This window comes from Amphiprion ocellaris, chromosome 23 (assembly GCF_022539595.1).
Source record: "Amphiprion ocellaris isolate individual 3 ecotype Okinawa chromosome 23, ASM2253959v1, whole genome shotgun sequence".
Lineage (NCBI taxonomy): Eukaryota > Metazoa > Chordata > Actinopteri > Pomacentridae > Amphiprion > Amphiprion ocellaris.
In genome coordinates, this window is record NC_072788.1 from 20,707,822 (window position 1) to 20,728,876 (window position 21,055).

Consider the following 21,055-nt stretch of genomic DNA (forward strand, 5'->3'; position numbering starts at 1 on the left):
ATTTAGTTTAATAACAAAAATATGTATATAATTTTTTAACTATCTAAAATTTTAGATTAAGATAAAGCATTATTAAACTTTATTTAAAATTCACAAGCTACCCAGCAGATATAAAGTAGTAAGTCAGCTTTACCAACTTCAAGAGTAAAGCAATAAACATACTATTGCATCAATAATTAGAATCCAGTCTCATGAATTATAACATTTTCAGTAATGAGTACTTTTACTCTATGTATTTAGATGCTAATATTTTTGTACTTTACTTATGCATAGATTTTTATGTATGACATTTAACAGAGTATCTCTACCCTGTAGTACTGTTACTTTTACTGAAGGATGTCAGTATTCCTCTACTAAGATGCACACAACTTTGTGGACAAATTTAAGATGTGAACACAACCAAACCTCTGATGTGGAATCACTCTCCTCTTGGGGGCGCTCTCAGCTCATTGTATACTCACCTGCTCTCTGACAGGAAGTTAAGTCATCAATCACCTCCTGGAAGCATTTTGACCATGGGAGTCACATGTTTTCAAACCTTTCTATCTATCTGGAAAACTTACAGGTAAAGCATGAGCATAGAGGGTGGATTTGTGGGTTTGTGGATTGTTCACCTTATTCACAGACTCAGTTAAACAGCAGCTTAAATAATACAAGTCAACAAGTTGTTCAGTTATTATCAGTCCAATCTCAGCATGACAATGTTTGTCAGTGAAACAACTGATTTTGTAACTCCAGTGACGCTCTGGTAATAAATGACTGATTAAGCACTGCATAGCTTCAATTGTGCCAGTCCTAGAAATAACAATAAACCCTAGGGTATGACTTTATACAACTTTATGTACTGCTTTGGTGCCAAATTTACAAAGTTTGGTGAATTTGTATTGTGTATTTTAATCTGAATGTGCAAAGTAATGACTAACTAGAGCATTTAAACACATGTAATGGAGTCCAATGTACAGCATTTGTCTCTAAAATAAAATGCAGTAGAAGTAGAAAGTAGCGTAACAGTGGAGATGCTCAATACATAAGTACAGTACTTGAGTACTTTGTTGCATTGCACCACTGACACAGGCTTCAGGGATATTTGTGTGTAGCTTGTCACTTTCTTTATAAAGCAAAATACCACAAGTGTCCCATAGAGAGATGTTTCATTGTCTTTCAGTCACAGGCAGTGAACCGTCTTCAGACTGGCCTCTACCAGGAAGAGTCATCCCCTGACACACACAGAAAAGTGTGAACTTTGCCACACAGAGCTAGGTAAGGTAAGATAATCCATAAATGACGCTTGAATTTCCCCACATCTGCTTTTCTCCTTTTCACCTTAAATAGCTTAAATGCTGCGTGGTTTGTGGTGGGCCATGTGTAGATGGGAGACAAATACAGGAAAAGCCAACATAAAAAGTCTTCGTAAGGTTTTGGGCCACAAGAGCAGCTTCACAGTACCTTGGCACTGATTCAGCCAATCTCTGAAACTCTACTGGAAAAAATGAACACAATTTCTCCAAAAGATATTCCCTCATTTGGGGCTGCATAGTGGCTCGGAGTGTAGCACTGTTGCACAACTAGAAGATCCCCAGTTCGTGTCCCGGCCTCAGTTCAATTCAGTTTTATTTATTTAGCACCAATTACAATTCAAACTGTCTCAAGACGCTTTACAGAACCCATAAGCTTGAACCCCACAGAGCAAGCCCTAAGGCGACAGTGGCAAGAAAAAACTCCCTTTTACCAGGAAGGAACCTTAAGCAGAACCCAGTTCATATGGGGGGACCCATCTACTGCTGGCTGGCTGGGTTGAGAGGGACAGAGGAGGTAGAGGGGGTGAGGGAGGGAGAGGGACGGGGGAAGAGGTGGGTTCAGTATAGGCAGCATAGGTTAAGGTTTTTCCTTTAATTTGTCACCCTTGTGTAGATCACACTTGTTTTAGCTCTTCGTCGAAGCTTAAACTTAAATACTTAAGTCCACTGTCCGCTGCTGCTCCATCGAATATTTTACATTTTTTCTGCTTTTTTTTTGTACAGATTAACACAAAAATTTACTTGAAATGCACTCTGGCAAAATTAATTTGTAATGACTGACCTGCCAAAGTGTAAGACATTAAATAAAGCTTCTGGGAGAGAAACAGTGAGTGAGCACTGCTTTAATATGATTTAAATCTCAACAACATGGCCTGCCTGCTCCCACTGCACTGTAAAACTGAATAAACTTCAAGTATTCAATGTATCCAAATAACTTACTGGCATAAATATGAAGTTTTCAAAACCTTATGTTATCCAGGGACTTCTGGAGAATTGAATCGATCCAGCCAAGATTAGCATGCCTATATTGCAAAAAGCTTAAACATAAATGCATTACCAGTCAAAAATTTGGACACACCTTCTAATTTAATAGTTTTTCTGTATTTTCATGACTATTTACATTTTAAATTCTCACTGAAGGCATCAAAACTATGAATGAACACATATGGAATTATGTAGTAAACAAAAAAGTGTGAAATAAGTCAAAACATGTTTTAGATTTTAGATCCTTCAAAATAGCCACCCTTTGCTTTGATTACTGCTTTGTACCCTCTTGGCATTCTCTGGATGAGCTTCATGAGGTAGTCATCTGAAATGGTTTTCCAACAGTCTTGAAGGACTTCCCAGAGATGCTGAGCACTTGTTGGCCCTTTAGCCTTCACTCTGTGGTCCAACTCATCCTGGACCATCTGGATTGGGTTTAGGTCAGGTGACTGTGGAGGCCAGGTCATGTGATGCAGCACCTCCATCACTCTCCTTCTTGGTCAAATAGCCCTTCCACAGTCTGGAGGTGTGTTTGGGGTCATTGTCCTGTTGAAAAATAAATGATGGTCCAACTAAACGCAAAAAGGATGGGATGTCATGTCACTGCAGGATGCTATGGTAGCCATGCTGGTTCAGTTTGCCTTCAGTTTTAAATAAATCCCCAACAGTGTCACCAGCAAAGCACCCCCACACCATCATACCTCCTCCTCCATGCTTCATGGTGGGAACCATGCATGTACAGACCATCCATTCACCTTTTCTGTGTCACACAAAGACACGACAGGTGGAAGCAAAGATCTCAAATCTGGACTCATCAGACCAAAGCACAGATTTCCACTGGTCTAATGTCCATTTCTTGTGTTTCTTGGCCCAAAGATATCTCTTCTTCTTCTTGCTTTTCCTTAGTAGTGGTTTCTTAGCAGCTATTTGACCATAAAGGCCTGATTGGTTCAGTCTCCTCTGAACAGCTGATGAAGAGATGTGTCTGCTACTAGAACTCTGTGTGGCATTTATCTGGGCTATAATCTGAGCTGCTGTTAATTTTTCATTTCTGAGGCTGGAGACTCAGATGAACTTCTCCTCAGCAGCAGAGGAGACTCTTGGTCTTCCTTTCCTGGGGTGGTCCTCATGTGAGCCAGTTTCGTCATAGCACTTGATGGTTTTTGTGACTGCACTTGGGGATACATTCAAAGTTTTTGCAATTTTCCGGACTGACTGACCTTCAGTTCTTAAAGTAATGATGGACTGTGGATTCTCTTTACTTAGCTGATTGGTTCTTGCCCTAGTATGGATTCTAACAGTTGTCAAACAGGGCTGTCAACTGTGTACCAAACTGGCTTCTGCACAACACAACTGATGGTCCCAACCCCATTAAGGAGGCAAGAAATTCCACAAATTAACCTTAACAAGGCACAGCTGTGAAGTGAAAACCATTTCAGGTTCTACCTCATGAAGCTCATTGAGAGAAGGACAAGAGTGTACAAAGCAGTAATCAAAGCAAAGAGTGGCTATTTTGAGTCCTTCTCAGATATAAAACATGTTTTGACTTATGTCACACTTTTTTGTTCACTACATAATTCCATATATGCTCTTTCATAGTTATGATGCCTTCAGTGAGAATCTACAATGTAAGAAATCATGAAAATGAATAAAAACCATTAAATGAGAAGCTGTGTCCAAACTTTTGACTGCTAGTGTATCTCCATGCATAGTGCAAAGCAACTAACGTTAACCTTAACCCTAATCTGTTTCTATGATCTATTTTAATGTTCTCAGTCTTATCCGCAAGTTAAAAGCAGTAAAAATTTCACCTTAGATAATGAAATTATCTTGTATAAATTATGTAAAAATACATCTCCCGTTTGGTCCCACCTCTTGCAGATAAGTGGTAATCCTATTTCGCAAGAAGATCCTTCAGCTCAGTAATCTAAACCTGTGTAAATGTTGAATCATACTTGTTGCTTATTCTACAGGTAAAACTGCTGAATTACCTAAGGCTGCACTATGCTGCCCTAATGGGCGTGTTGGACTGGGGATATCCATGAATGACTAAGAACTGTGTTGGGGTCAGTTGCTTTGGTGATATTTACCAACTGCGGAAACAGTGAGCAACTTTGTGAGTCACTGATACTGAGACTGAGAGGATGGCTGATGTTGAAGAGAATTCATATTTTTACACAGAAAACAACCCTTTTTTGTTTAATTGATTAGGATCACTACTAGCTACAGCACTGCAGCAGCTGCTCTTCCGTTACATTTTACCAACGGGCAATATAACACACAACATTACAAAACAAAGTATGTGAGTTCTGATAGTATGAGGAGACAATAGAAAAAGGAACTTCTGGTACAAATATGGAAGTCAAAACACTAACAGATTTCATGAAACAACCAAAAAAAAATGAGAAAAAGACAAACAACATCAGTTAGCTGCTGCATTCACTTTAAATTCTGATTTAATCAAGTTTCCGTTCTTCTTTCCTCTTTTGTGGTTGAGTCAGAGGGCCGGGCTTCAGCTGCCACAGCCCTGAAGCAGGAAATCTCTTGTGTGTATGAGTGTCATAGCCAAAGAGGGAAAGAATTTGTGTGTTTTTAGGGACAAGTTTCTCCTTGCATCACTTTGCTTTCCACCTACTGCTCAGACTTGTCTTTTGTCCCACCACCAACCCACTTATCAAGGTAAGTCTTAAAAAGAAATTTAGTTTTTGCACATTTTGTCTGGTTTGTTCTTTCTTTGCTTACTTTTACTCACACTTTTCCCCCGTTTGCTTATCACATTCCTCCTCCTAAAATCGCTTGTGGAATCTCACATGGAGGACAATGAAGCTTTAGTTTTGCTTCACGGGACTCCACTCTGTCTGGCATCCACCGTTACATTCAAACTCCTTCTCTGTCCTGTTATACAGGAAGCCTGGCATTCACATAGGTTCGAACCCATTTCTAACATGTTCAAGTATATTTCAACATTAATATGATACTGTATTTCTTCTCTCACTGCTCTTTGTTTCTTGGTCCTCTCCATTTCTCCCCGTCTGCATCACTCTGGCTTGATTTCAGTGTCTTATTCTCATAAGCGTACATTGTATACACATGGTATCCGCTGATCATCAATTGGCAGATTGCTCCCAGGTCTGCTGCTCTGTGCGCCTGTATATTGTCTGCTCTCATATTTCTATCTGCCTAACGGTGCATGAATGGTGGATTGGTTCAGTGACCCCTGCAGCCTATCTGTGACCCTGTGTCTCCATCTAAACTCCTGTTTCTCTCTCTGTCTGCTGCACATGACGCTCCAGTAGACGAGGCCAAGAGGGCTTCAGTTTTATCTTTTATCATCTAAGGCTTGCTTGTTTTCTCTTTGGTGACATTATCCAATCTCACCTTTGAATATATTTCCTTTCATTGTATCCCTGGTGTAAATGACTAGATCGGATTATAGAAATGATTTAGATGAACATTTAAACTACTCCTGCCTCTAGTTTATAATATATTGAAAATCAGGGTCAACAGAAGAAATTCACCCAAAGTTATTCCATTTATACCAAAAAAGCAGACGGGAGACAGTAGATCGCACAGATAAGAAGCTGTACTTTAAATATTAAATTACTTCAATGATGAACTAATCCTAAAAAATAAACATTTTAAATAATCATTTTAATATTTCTGAAGTACCATTTTAGGACAAACTACTGTCAGACAACGCTGACAAAGAAGAGCCGACCAAAACACAGAAAACACCCATGAAGTGCACTGATGTTATTAAGTGCATACATTTTACATTAGTTCATTTTGACAACTGGAAACATGTACAAATCAATAGGCATGTGAATAAATGATAAATAATCAGAAACAGGGACAAATAATCATAATAAAAGTAAGTAGGTTTATGTATCTGATCAAGATGTATAGGGTGGGGCCTTAGTTTATTACGCCTACCATTAGTACATTTATTATTTTGTGAAGATCTGCTTCGATTGATACATGGAAAATTTACATTTATGTCCAAAAGTCCCAACAAAAATTCTAATACACATGACTATGCAGACCTTAGGTATTTTTTGAACCTATATGTTTGTTTCACTGAAAAAAACAAAACAAAACCTTGGTACATTAACATTAATATTGACTCATAGCAGTGCATGCACCTGAAATAAAAAAAACAATAAAAAAGTAACCCCTCAGTATACTCCAGAATGGCAAACCAGTAATCACAAGTAAATATAATATCATAAACCAGACACACCAATGCTGACACATTCATATTAGATGAAGTGTCATGTCATAAATTAACCAAGAGTTGTATAAAAGTTGGTCCCAGACTTGAAATCTAGTATTTGATTTTGCCCAGAATGAGTTTCACTTTAGATTTTGTTTTGGGTTGAAGATGTAATAGAGTCATCCTTGTCAGTATTGAAGTTGCTACTTAAAAAAAAAAAAAGTTATGTATGACGGCTACATAAAGTGACTAGTTGAGGTGAAAATGTTCAGGGGACATATCTAACCAAATATTAGCATTGCTGTGTTCATATTTATGACCCAGCAGATTTTGTCGAATTCCCAATAATAAATCTATGAAAACATCAAAATGCATCATTGTTTTTGTGACAAAGTTGCATGTGTTGCAATGATTCCATCACAGAAAATTCAGATTCATAGGAGTCATTGGAAATGCAAGACTAACATGATATACATGGTCTTTACAAGTGTACTTGCACTTTTGTTCACACCTGTAAGTCATTCACTGGGACACATATCAAGAATCTTAATGAGGACATACACAAGCTCTTTCTTTTTTGCTCTTCAATAACATATTACCACAAGGTCAACAGTAAAATTGGTAAAACCAGCCCAAAGTACATGTCACAGAAAAAAATATTGTGGTGAGAACAAGATTCTGTTGTGTAAGAAAATCGAGGTGGAAACATCCATGCATTGTGAGGAGTTTGCTTCTTCAAACAGTAGGAGTGGATCATGTCAGGTCTTGTCCAGCTCTTCAAACATGAAGCACAGGACTCGTTGTTGGATGACTGTCTGGGTGATGATGAATGATTCTTGTTCTGGGAGGCTTGACAGGTCCACCAGTCTCTTAGCATTGGTACTTTGCGATGCCTCTTTCTCCTAGATGTCTTTTCAGTATCGCTCAGTCTCAGCTTTGGGTGGGTTTGCCCTTGTGTTGTTGGGAGTACACTCTTGATGGATCTTTCATAAACCATTTATTTTCTTGGCTGCTGCTTCCCTTGTGTACCTCTTCAGCCTGGCTGCCAGAGCTGTGAGTCTCCCACCCATCCAACGCTCCCTTTCATTGCGCCTGCTGCTGTAGTACCATTCCATCAATTCCATATCCATCTTCATCTCTCATCCATGCCTGTCTGGTTCCAGTTCAGCAGCATATCCTGGTTCCCCACAGATCAAGTTATTCTGGGTGACATCAGTATCGTTACTCTCGGTCAAGCCATAGTAATTTATATTTGGGAGTTTAGATGAACTAGCAATGGTGGGGCAGGGTTGTTTGGAAAAGAGGGAGAGGCTGGGAGTCACTACTAGAGCATATCTGAGGCCTGTAATTTCTAACTGCAGCACTGCTTTGAAAATGGTTCCTCTCACACTTATCTGTTGTTGCCATTTGTGGGTATATGACCGATAGCAAGAGATTAGGTAAGGAATAAGTGAAAAGATGGAGGAGCTTGCTCTCTCAGTAATTATTGGCTTGGTGTTTAGCTTTAGCCATGAAGCAGGAACCCGACTCTACCCCTCCCCCCCATGCGGCATCCTGTCCACAGGCCACAGGTAGGCTTTCATCACTTCGGCTCTAGTTACCTCCCACATATAAGCTAACCAGGCCAGGTGAGCTCAAACACTCCTCCACGCCAGACCTCTCGATACCTTACAACCTCGCACACACAACACACACACACTCCAGTGGGCACGCAGAATGGAGCCGGACTCAGACAGCATGCCGGAGGTACCAGAGGAGATCATACAGTTAAGTGGACCAGGGCTTTTCTTCTGTGCGTCCTTACTTACTCTTAAAGTGGCTGTCCAAGCATTGTAACCTTAACCTGAGGGCCTCTGCATGTGCTGCCTCGGGCCTTTTCTCTGTTTCTTTGCCCCCTTAGCTCCTCTCCACCTCTATTTTACCATTTTATGTGTTCAGATTTTCTGTCACACTGTGACACTCTCAGTCCGGCTTGTGCCTGGCCCGTTCATGGCTCACAGTCTACGAATTTGTTAAAGTGTCTTCAGCTAATTCAGTTATGACTGATCCACTGCAGCACACAACTGAAACAGAAACTATACGATAGGATTCCAAGAAGGCGTAAAATATTTCACCATAGTTACATTTATATGGATCTTACAGTTAACTGTGAAAGTATCACCACCCTCATAAATCTTCAGGGCTTTTCTTGTCAAGGAAACCTCTGCAGATTGGTGTAGCTGTACCATAGTCGTGATAAGGCTTCAAATGTCTGTCTGCTGTAATCTAGGAAAAGCCTTCAGATTTTGATCTAGAAGTTATAATTAGATACTAGTTGTTCTGGAACTATTTAGTGTCTTTTGGATGGCAGAAGACAAGCAGCTTAACGTTCATTGTCTGATTGAAAATGTGAAAAAGCCTTGAAAACAACATTTTTTTTAGCTCAAGGCCTGCTTACTTAGTTTTTGAATGGCTTTCAGCGGCTACTTGTGCTGTTCCTCAGCAGACTGAGATACAGTAGCTCACTTCAGGAAAACAACTGTTCATTTAGTTACATTACATGAACATAAATCCCATGATTAATAGATCTATCTTCATCTGCTGAAGAAGGCCAATAAATGTGTTAGATAACTTCTGAAAAAACTTGCATAAAGTAATTATTATTTAGTAAAATGTAGTCAAACAATAATTTGCATGAGGAAGTTCATTCTTGACTGTGGAAACAGTTTAAGCTCTCTGGCCAAAAGTTTGACTAAATAACTGGACTTGAATTAAATGTAAATTTGTTTTTTTATTTTCTTCTTCACCAACAGTAATTCTGAGTGTGGAAGTTTAGTGTTGACCTTAGAAAGAGTGTCTGCAGAAAAAACTTACCTCAAAGTCCATTTACCCTGTGTCCTTGATCTTTAAGTCATATCTCATGGCCTATCTCAGTTGATAGGGTTTTCTTAGTTATTTACCCAAGTTAGCCCACAGAAGAGCACAAATTAATCTAGCTAGATCACTGAGTGTGTGTAAGGACTATTTTTACTGTTTATATGTGACATTAATTCATCAAATCAAAAATACCTCCAACCTGCAAAACATACAAGAGCATAAATATCTACAGCACTGAGCCCACACTTAAATAGAGGTGCAAGTGCACAACAAAAAGGTTACAGTCATGCATGTGGATAGAAAAAAGCTAAGCCCCTATAAAGCATGTTGAATGTAAGTACAGGAAATACAGACGATGGTTTCAGAGAGGCTGTGATTCCAATGTATGGACAATAGCTGGGCTTTTTTTTTCAGTAGCTGACATGTTCCCATTCTCTAGCAAGATTTGAGTGTAATTAATTGACAGGATTTGTGAATTGTGACAGGGACATGCCATGAAAACAATAAAACATAAATGTATGTCAGTTCTGGCTCATCTTGCCACATAACTTACAGTGGGTCATGGTGCGAGACAATAAACAGAAAGGCAACATTAAAATATGGACATGTGGATGGCTGACAAAGCTGTAAAATTAACAAGTGTTTCAGCTGGGTGGGAAAGGTGGTAAAAAGAGAAAGAGTGACTTGACAGAGTTCATACCTGGCTTGTTCTCACATGTAATTCAGCTTGCATCGAGTCACACCTGTTTTTGCGCAATGATGCTAGTGCGTTAGTGTGGCCCACTTGGTGTTGAGTTGCATAAAAGTGATGAAGTGAGTGAAGTAATGTAGCTCGTGGTCTTTAGGAAGCAACACAAGCCCTCATTCTGTGTCGAGTCTAAGTGTAATTGCTCTCGTCACACTGACTACATCCTCCACTCTGTCACTCTTAAAGAGATTGTGGTTTGTGTGCGTGTGGGGTGTGTGTGTGCGTGTGCGTGTGCGTGTGCGTGTGCGTGTGTGTGTGTGTCGAATTCAGTTAAATCACCTTCAGTTACACTACCGTTCATAAGTTTGGGGTCACTTAGAAATGTTCTTGTTTTTCAAAAAAAAGCAGTTCTTTTCAATGAAGATAACATTAAATGAATCAGAAATCCAGTGTAGACATTGTTAATGTGGTAAATGACTATTCTAGCTGGAAACAGCTGATTTTTAATGGAATATCTCCATAGAGGTACAGAGGAACATTTCCAGCAACCATCACTCCTGTGTTCTAATGCTACATTGTGTTAGCTAATGGTGTTGAAAGGCTAATTGATGATTAGATAACCCTTGTGCAGTTATGTTAGCATATGAATAAAAGTGTGAGTTTTCATGGAAAACATGACATTGTCTGGGTGACCCCAAACTTTTAAACGGTAGTGTACATCTCAACAATTCATCTTCTGGTGAGTATGAGGAGCAGTCATTAAGGGAACTTTATGAAAAATTCGGTCATTGACTACCAGCCTGGTTGATTATCAAATCAATTATTATGTTTTTTTAACCGCTTCCTGTTAAATATGTTTTTAGAATAATCTCTTCTGTCTGTCTTGAGCAAAGTCCCACCCACTGTCTATCTTACATGTCACAAGTAATAGTGTAACAGTGAAGGACAGATGTTGAAAAGTGTCTTTTAACTAAAGAAACAGAAATAAACAAAGGCATTTCAACCTAGTTTTGTTTTGGAGATTGTATTTCAACAAGATTTTAATTTTAATGTAAATATGTACCACACTGTCTCTTGATTACTAAAAACTTGTACTGGTATCTTTCCTTCACCCAGTCAGTCAACTTCTAGTTAGAAGTTCAACACATTTCCTGCTTAACACACTGTGGGTTTAACGTCTTCTTGCGTTTCTCCTTATTCCAACCACAAACTATACATCTATTTCTAAATGCAGACATTGACGCAACACCACGTATTTACACTTCCTGTTTCAGCTAACCTCTTCCCTTCCTGCAGGAGAGGATTCATGTGCAACTCATTTGATTGTTTTCCAAAAGCTTGTGCTTTACTTTTGTCTTACTTCCCTGTTTCTTTTCTGTCCTCCACACAGTATGCTCCTCTTCCAAGCAGCACCAGGTCAGTTCGGCCCAGAGGTCCGGTTGCCAGGTCTCCAGGTGTGGAGGGTGGAAAAAATGAAGGCCGTGTTGCTGGATCCCTCCGAGGTGGGAGCTTTCTATAACGGAGACTCCTATCTGGTGTTGGAGAACCGTGGTGAACAGGGAGCCGACCTCCATATGTGGATAGGTGAGAGACTGGAGACGCATCTGGATTATATTGTGGATCTGTCACATAGAAAAAATAATACCTCATGTGAAATAAAGAGATCAGTGATAATATTTAGGAGCATGTGATTTTTATTAAAGTCGTATGGTTCCTTTTAAGCCAAATGTAGTCTGAATAAGAAGACAATCAGAATTAAAGAAGACGAAATAATCAGCTAAAAGCTGAAGTGGCATGTGTCAAAACCTCTTGACTTCCATTGCTACAATTCTACAGTTTCATTTAGTTTTTATCCAAAGCAAGCTACACTACCGTTCAAAAGTTTGGGGTCACCCAGACGATTTCATGTTTTCCATGAAAACTCACACTTTTATTCATGTGCTAACATAACTGTACAAGGGTTTTCTAATCATCAATTAGCCTTTCAACACCATTAGCTAACACAATGTAGCATTAGAACAGAGGAGTGATGGTTGCTGGAAATGTTCCTCTGTACCCCTATGGAGATATTCCATTAAAAATCAGCTGTTTCCAGCTATAATAGTCATTTACCACAATAACAATGTCTAGACTGTATTTCTGATTAATTTGACGCTATCTTCATTGAAAAAAAAAAGCTTTTCTTTCAAAAATTCACATTTCTAAGTGACCTCAAAATTTTGAATGGTAGTGTCCATCTGAGAGTAGATACAACACCAGCAAGCAACTAGTCAGGAGAAAACCACCTGGATAAGTGCCATAAAACAAGTTCAAGTGAAATAATAGGACCTTTTGATGCCTACATGCAATGTGGGAGGTAATAGGATTTTTAATTTTTTGCAGTTGGGTTTTTAGTCTTTTCTTAAAGGCCGAGAGACACTCTGCAGATCAAACAGAGTTTACATAGGAAGAAGTGATGTCTCTCTTATTTCTATGTAATTCCACTGGGCCAAAGAGCTAACCATTGTGTGGTGCTTAGACCTGGCTCAGTGCTGTGGCTGAAAGGCTAATAACCCTCCCACTAATGGTGATGACACATGAGACACAGTGCTGACCTGCTACATCATTGTGTGGGGGAGAGAGGCTGGATGGAGAGGGATGGAGAGATCAGGAGAGAGGAAAAGAGGTCCTGAGGGAAGCAGGGATGGTTTTTGAGCAGGGTTCATTAAAAATGCACGAGGACTGTTACAGTACTCAAATGTGGCCGTTGTTTCCAGCATGTATCCGGTGCTTAGGTAACACTAAGCTGATTGTCACAGCTTGGAGAGCGCTCTCTTTGCTCAAGCATGCATCTCTCTGAACCTTCCAACCTCCTCCACTTGTTTACAGTTGATGAACCCTGTGTTATCTTTGTCTGTTCGCTTCTTATCTCAAGAAACATAAATAGCAATTAAAGGCAAAATGAAGGCCAGGAGAGTTTATGTAAGCATCATTTTTAGACATTCAGCAGGTTTCATTCATCCTTTGTTTTTTGCTATGACAAATGATTCTCTCTGTTACAGGTGAGAAGTCGTCTCGGGATGAGCAGGTGGCATGTGCCATGCTGGCCACCCAGCTGGACAACTTCCTGGGTGGTGACCCCGTTCAGCACAGGCAGGTTCAGGGCTTTGAGACCCCAGAATTCATGGAGCTTTTCCCCAGAGGGGTCAGCTACAAGGTGAGGAACCAGGACAGACAGGAAGCAGTGCACATGTTTGGATCCTTGAAAATGAAGTGGAAGCTAAGTCCAAGTCATGGGCCAGAGTCAAACACTTGACTGTGTTCAAATGTCTTAAAAGCTTCTTTAAAGATCTTCAAAAAATCACCAGGAGAAGTAAGGAGTTGAGGGCCGCAGGATTTTTTGTCGACAGAAAATCCAGGAGCAGTTCTTAGAAGTGATTAGCGCCCCCAAGAAAAAACAGAGATACTGAGCTGTGCATCGTCTTATATGCTGTTCAGGGCATATTTTCTGATAGACAGTTTTGGCACCGTTTTCTAAATCTGGTGGCCAGATCTTGACATGAGGTTATCATATTTCATCCCTAGATCACAACCTACAGAGGACATGCCCAGGCATGTTCAGACTTTGTCTCAGCCCCCCTGCACATATTACCCCTATGATTTTGAGACAGATTTCATGCATATTATACCTTTATGTATTGTTAAGTTTCTTATACACCTCTTTTAAAAGTTATATTGCCTTACATCATTATGTTTTGATTACTCCATATTTCATTTTTCTACAAAGCATATGATTTGTCTTTACACCAGAAATACATTTTACTTTATGATCTTCCAGCTGTGTGTGTTTGTCATAATTATATCCCTTTTTGCTTTTAGAATATTGCACCCAAAAAATTTTGCACTACAAAAAGTGGAAACAACAATATTAGAAAAAGAAATATCTCACTAGAAATTATGCAATTTGTACTAAACCAATTAATTAAACACGCATTGTTGTAGTGGTAATAGTTCATATTATTATTTTTATTAAACATCGTAGGAATTTAAAATTATTCTGGAATTTTGGACTTTCAAGTCAAAAACAAGCATTTCTTTAGACATTACATTTGCATCCAACAATAATTTTGTGGACTTTATGAATAACATTGCAAGGTCAGTTTTACAAAATTGTGCAAGTTGAAACTGAATGAAAAAATTGCCTTCACACGTCTCATGTTTTATCTTGCTAGAAAAATCTCTCTTATCACTAAACAGCACCCAGCATATTATGGCCTCTGTGACAAAGTGCACTTCATGCCATCCTTTGCAGTCACTGAATCGGGATGTTAAAACGAAAAAGGACGTTAAAGCTTAGGTCCCTGTGACATTTCCCAGCAAGTCACCCTTCATGAAACATTTTAAAAATGGGTAGCGTGTTTGATAGGAATTTTCTCTTCCCTCACAGGAGGGTGGAGTGGAGTCAGGCTTCAGGAGGCCTCAGGGCAGCGGGACGGTGCACAGATTGTACCAGATCAAAGGAAAACGCAATATCCGTGCCAAGGAGGTGGAGCTGTCTTGGAGCAGCTTCAACAAGGGAGACTGCTTCATCCTTGACCTTGGAGAGGTGACATAATCCACCAATAGCAGGACATGCATACTGTAGGACAGCCGCAGACAAACTGTGTCAAAGATCTTAGAGCTTTTCTGTAATGTGATGGAGCTGAAGCGTGCACTGCAAAAGAAACAATTTGTGAAACTTGAGCACATTTGCAAAGCAAAACAAAGATGTGTCCACATTGTGCTGATCTCATGCCGACTTACTTGCTCTGCAGACTATTGTGTCATGGATCGGATCACAGGCCAACATCTTCGAGAAGCAGAAAGTGCGGGAGATTGCCTCGTTGATCCGAGACACAGACCGACATGGTAAAGCTCGTATAGTGCCCACCAGCGAGGGGGAGGAGCCAGAGGAGATGCTTAAGGTGAATAGTGTAGATGTAAAAAAAAAAATGCATAGGATTTCTACGCTTTCCAGGTCAACATTTGATATCAAAAACAATTTAACATCAAGTCAAGTAAGCTTTTTGCAAGTCTGAAAGGTTTCCTGTGGTGAGCAGGTGTTGGGCCAGATGCCAGCGCTGGCAGAGAGCACGCCAGAGGAGGACAGTAAAGCAGACGCTTCCAACTCTGCCTCCCTCTACAAGGTAACTCCATCTGCAGAACACCGAAAACCATCATTGATGTTTTAAGCCACCATCTCCAAAAGCTTGTGTTTCAGATAAACTTAAAATAGAAGATAAAACTTGTCTGCATTCACTCCTCAGGTGTCCGATGCGACAGGTTCCATGACGATGACCAAAGTGTCAGAGAAGAGCCCATTTGCCAAGGAGCTGCTTGTCCGTGACGACTGCTTTATTCTTGATAATGGCGCCAACGGAAAGATCTTCGTCTGGAAAGGTGAGGAAGTACTACTTGACCCCAGACCAGCATACTTGTCCATACTGAAATGCACACTGAGGAAAGTGATAGTTGTTAGATGCCACAGATATACGATATCTTAATGAAATGAAATTTTAATGAACATGGTGAAAAATAATGATTGAGAGTTTGTCAAGGAGGTGAGTTACAGGATGCACTTAGATATGATGAGTACAAGAATTTCCAAAAGAGCTACAACAGGTCTTAGACTTACTATACAACTCCGTATTGTCCACAAAGTTAGTTTCGGTGGATTGTCTGTTTTTAAAATATCAGAATAATCGCAGCACTGTGTCTTACACAATGAAAGACACGTAAAAAGGAAAAAGTTGAACTTTCATGTTTACTGTGTATTATTATCTCTGCAGGAGCCCACAGATAAGAGGCATCTATGCCATAGCCTTTGACATAACTGGTATTATCATTTGTAGGTAAAAGTTCAAGGAATTTAGACATATTTAAAGGTCTCCTACATTTCCATAGTCTTTCCAACATGCTATTTGCTGTACAGTGCATACTTGGGATACTGTAAGCTCACATTTAATTCAGTTGCAAGCAGCCTGCCAGAAACGAAACTATACAATACTTATTTTTGACACATGCAATGACAGGTAACACAAGTAAACAAAAGTAAGTTTTATTTATATTGCCCTTTATCATGCACTCATATTATTCAAAGTCCTATACAGGGAAAAGAAAAAAGAATCAAGAATCTTTGTTGTCATTATGCAATTAGTTTTCACCAGTCACATAACGAAATTTTGTTGGTAGCACTGGCTTAAAAGTCAACATTAAAAGACGTGGACAGTAAAACGTACAGTGCATTAAAACTAGTGAAAATACATTCAAAGAAAAAAATATATATGCAACAGACTGATTAAAGTGCAGCAGTGCCAGGTGCAGTTTCAGGTCCATCTCATCTGAAGCTTTTTTAAAGTGAGTGTGTGGGAGGTTGTACACAGTTTACAGCTCTGGGGAAAAAGCTGTCTCTCAGTCTGGTGGTTGGAGTTCTTATAGACCTGTACAAGGCTGCCAGCCTTTCTCTGGAGGCGAGCAGCATAAACAGAGTCCACATTTGGCAGACGGCGTCCCACAATCCCCTCCATGCCGAGACAGAGAATGCTCTCTATCGTGGTTCTATAGAAGTTAGTCAGCAGCCGAGAGTGGAGTGTATCCACACAATGACACAAGGACTTGTCATTCTGATGGCACTAACATGTTCATTGACACAGATATTTACTTTTGAGAGATGAACTAAGGATTTTGAGCAAGAGACTGGCTTTTGCAGGTAATCCATGGTGTTTTGCTATTTGTACAAATTGTTTTGAGAAATGCACTGTTTTGCAAATGTCGAGGATGATTCGAGAAATGTACCAAAGCGACTGAGAAAAACTGTAATATTTCCTCTCTACTCATCAAAGTTCATGAAGAACTTACAAATGTGCACCTACCAGTGGTCCCATAAACATTTGCAACGCATTTTGCTAATAGCATGATGTCACTCGACAGCCTGAATCATGACAGTTACTGCTTACACATGTTGGGTGCACATGACTGGGATACACTCAACGTACAAACACCAAAAACAGTCTCGGAACTAACGTATATTTCCACCTAATTCCAGAGAACATCAGGTGTCACTAATGGAATTAGTTTTGTTGGATTGGTTTTTGAATTGACACATTTATTGAACAAAATGAAAGATGATTGAATATATAAAGCTTGCTATAATATTTATTTATGTAACATTTTCAAACAGAGCTGCAAACTTCATCTATGCTCCCTCAGACAGTCCTGACAACAACCACATATGGGATTGGTCTGACCTTCTTCAGAAGTGGCAAAATGAGGACAATGTATTGAGTCAGCATCATGTTATCTGTCTGTCAATGTTCATTTTAATGCTGATGCCAAACTGATATCATTGTGCATCCCTAACTATCATCTCTGTTTGCTAATACGTGCTGTATGTGGGGTGATCTTTTCCACTCCGCCCAGGAACGAGGCGGAGTTATGTGACAGTCGGCGTTGGTTTGTCTGTCTGTCTTTTTGTTTGTTCACAACGTTATTCAATAACTGACTAACAGATTTGGATGAAATTTTCAGGGAGGGTCAGAAATGATACAAGGACCAAGTGATGAGATTTTGGCAGTGATTTGGCTTATTGTCTGGATCCATGGCTTTGTTAAAGATTCCTGTATCATTGCGAGATAGCAGCACGGCGTCACTGTAACTATGACTACAAGTGAACACTACGTCAGCTGCCTGCTGTAAATCACATGATTGCAATTCTACTACAAACTTACCCCTGCAGACCTACCGGGACTTATCTGTCAGAAATGATACGAGGAACAATTGATTAAATTGTGGGGGTGTTTCAGAGTCCCATCAGTTCCCGCCGCCAGCTACATATTTAGCGGGTGGCGCCTGTTCTCAGCGCAAGGTCATTTTGTTTGTGGGTACATCTATATCAAATGGCCACATTCTGTGTTGCCGTGATTTCTGACCAGCAATAACTAATAAACAAATGCTGCATTTCTAAACAAAATAGGCTGCATTTCTGACAATGCCATATGAGGGAATGAACAACCCTGGTGGAGTACTGCGTTCTCTGAGCGCTTTTCTAGTTTGTGAATGCGTCAAGGGGACTTTAGTAATCAACAGGGTTTGGTCAAATTACCTTGAATTGTTGTCAGTTACTGAATAGAAATTACAATACAATACTTTTGGATTATTTCTAAATCAAACAGAAAATATTTCACTTATACTAAAACAGTTGGTGCAGCTACAAAATTTTGAATTCCACAGATAGTCTTTTTTCCCTTCATTTTCAGCTCAAATGAAATGCATTTTGCATATTCTGTATTTACAGTTGGTCAAATCAGACCATCCTTACAAAAACCGTGGTGACATAAACTACAGATGTACTTTGTGCTTTATACAATATGGGGGAAGCTTTGTCTTCATGCAACTTTTTGTAGCTACTGTTTTTTTTGGAACAGCTTTTAGGGCCACATCTCAGTTGTGACTCCAGTGCGCTATTACTACATTAATGGTAAATGGTTAATCATTTTTCTTTACGTTGAAAATGGAAGATCAATATTTTGAATCAGTGTGCCAAAGTGCTGCATATAATCAAGTATTCACTAGCAATGTAATTATAATTGAATTGCACATTTTAAAAATGTAATCTGGGGTGATTATTCTTACTTACGTTTTGTAATCTGATTATGAAATCCCAACTGCATGCAATCCGTTATCCAACTAGCATATAGCAGGGAACTCGTAGTATGTGATCTTGTTTTTTTTTTTTCAACATTAACAGTGAATCTGATTTATGCATCAGCTATTAAATACCAGCACTAATGGCATTATATAATCAACTGTCAGGTAACGGTGCAAACGCTGAGGAGAAGAGAGTGGCCCTTCAGATGGCAGACAACTTCATCGAACAAATGAAGTACCCCAGGATGAAAACACAGGTACGGCTTATAACATTTGTGGAGAATAAACATTATACACCAAGAGTCTATTTCCAGAATATAGAAGGCAATGGCTGATGCGTTCTCTTACTGCGTAAACACCATGATAAGTGTTATTTCTTGCTGCCAATTACAGCAGCTTGTTGTTTGGAATGATTTAGGTTTATAGGTCTTGATTATCACGTCCATGTCATTGTAACTCCTCTCTTTATGTAATCAGCAATACATTTCTGTGTACTGTGCTGCAGGTGGAAATTCTGCCACAGGGGAAGGAGACCATCATCTTCAAACAGTTCTTCAAGAACTGGAACTAAACATTTCCTGGGAACCACTGACAAATCCTGCACTCGCGATGAAGCTGTAAATCTGAAAACAGACTGCATCTGATGCAAAATACATTTTGTTTTTTTATATGCATCCACTTGTATGTACATATTTGTAAGGCACCATGCTGACAGCACGCTGCAGGTTTGGAAGAATCAGAGATGTGATGCCACTTTTATAAAAGCAAACAAGTTTCCTGTGGTGAGAGTTTAAAGATATCGAGAGAAATATTAAAAACACACACACACAAAAAAAAAAACACCTTAGTTAAGTAAATGAGTTTGGATTTTTTTTTTTTTTTTACATTTGTTCAATAGTGTCACACTTTCCTGCATTTGAAAAATAAATCTAAAACTGCTCGCTGCTTGTGGAGGAGGTGGATTGTGGCTTTTTTCCCTGTCAACATGTGTCACGTAGGTGATGCTTCACTTTGAAACTTTGACCCTTGAGGCAACGTCTCATTATGTAACAGCTGTTAAACGATCCCCTATCTACTGCCACAGTTACACGAATATTTCACTGTAATTACTGTCACCATGTACACATCTAATAGCCATATGACAGGCCACTGTAGAGAAAGAAAAACTGCAGGGAATAGGAGGCTGACAGGCAGCAAATGATCCGGGAATCCGCTCCTAATGGTGTATCCCCAATTGGGGGATATGCGAAAAGCAACATTTCACAGTGCTGTAATGTATTTGTGACAAATAAAGGCAAATTAATTAAGGAATTATCTTTTTACAAAAACATTATGAACAACCTGAAGTTTCCTAAGAAAAATAAATTAATTTCAACAACATTATGCCTCAGTTTATCATTTACACATTACAACTTACAGACCACAGAGTGTCTATAAAAGACACAACATGTAGTCTGGAACTGAATGATAGAGTATTTTACTTTATGATCAAAATGACAAAAGTCATACAAAAAACAAGACAAAATATTACAAATATGAGACAAAATATCAAAAATGAGACACAAAACAACAAAAGATGAGACGAATGACACGAATCAAAACAAGAAACAAAAAATTAGACAAAAAAGTTAGAAAGCGACAAAAAAATAGACACAGACGAGACACAAAATGACAAAAAAGGAACAAAACGACAAAAAATAGCCAAAAGAACCCACAAGCGAGACAAAAAGGAAACACAAAACAAGAAACAAAATGACAAAAGTCAGACAACAAAATATTACAAAAATGAGATGCAAAATGACAACAGAACAATGAGCAATCTCCTATTTTACGTTATGATCAAAACAACTTGTAGTGGTCTAGAAATGATTTTAATTTTATAGTTTTACAAATTTGCAATTTGCAGTTAATGTCTTCTCTGTAATTTTCAGTCTTTACTAAATCCTCCCGTGGGCCAGACTGGACCCTCTGGTGGGTCGGTTTTGGCCCGCGGGCCGCATGTTTGACACCCCTGCTGTAAAGTCAAAGGTCAGTGTGGCCTCACAAAGCACATTTTTGACCCTAGCTCTTAAATCCATAAGCTAATTATGAAAAGATTCACACAAATGTCCATATTTCCATTTTTTCTCTGCTCCTCTGGGGTTGAGTCCTAGTGGTAGCTGGTGTTCCCCTCCCCAGCTTTCCTGTTCCTCCTAGGGGATCCCAAGGCATTCCCAGGCCAGATGAGATACATAATACCTCCCGTGGGTTCTGCATCTAACCCATCAGATGCCCAAACTGCCTCTGCAGGCTCCTTTCAATGTAAAGGAGAAGCAACTTTTCTACGAGCTCCTTCTGAGCTCTTCACTTAAT

General features: G+C 39.4%; 1 protein-coding gene across 3 annotated transcripts; it reads left to right on the forward strand.

The window, feature by feature from the left end:
* Positions 1-547: 547 nt before the first annotated feature.
* On the forward strand, positions 548-19,654 carry capgb (capping protein (actin filament), gelsolin-like b). Of its 3 annotated transcripts, XM_055007796.1 has the most exons (10): positions 548-565; positions 1,166-1,260; positions 11,430-11,623; positions 13,081-13,235; positions 14,466-14,624; positions 14,833-14,982; positions 15,118-15,204; positions 15,325-15,457; positions 18,869-18,960; positions 19,209-19,654. In XM_055007796.1, the coding sequence occupies exons 3-10, from the start codon at positions 11,431-11,433 to the stop codon at positions 19,272-19,274; spliced, it is 1,035 nt and encodes a 344-aa protein (XP_054863771.1). In that variant the 5' UTR covers positions 548-565; positions 1,166-1,260; position 11,430; the 3' UTR covers positions 19,275-19,654. The 3 variants fall into 3 exon arrangements, with proteins under 3 accessions (XP_054863771.1, XP_023139112.1, XP_035810129.1); XM_023283344.3 differs by lacking the exons at positions 548-565; positions 1,166-1,260 and adding an exon at positions 4,800-4,961; XM_035954236.2 differs by lacking the exons at positions 548-565; positions 1,166-1,260 and adding an exon at positions 8,143-8,261.
* Positions 19,655-21,055: the final 1,401 nt, after the last annotated feature.

What these genes read in the sequence shown, in the direction of transcription:
- capgb (XM_035954236.2), top strand. Translation starts at nt 8,212, where the DNA reads ATGGAGCCGGACTCAGACAGCATGCCGGAGGTACCAGAGGAGATCATA. An exon ending in GTACCAGAGGAGATCATACA is followed by an intron (nt 8,262 to 11,429) that starts GTTAAGTGGACC and finishes TCCTCCACACAG; the next exon opens with TATGCTCCTCTTCCAAGCAG. An exon ending in ACTCTGCCTCCCTCTACAAG is followed by an intron (nt 15,205 to 15,324) that starts GTAACTCCATCT and finishes TTCACTCCTCAG; the next exon opens with GTGTCCGATGCGACAGGTTC.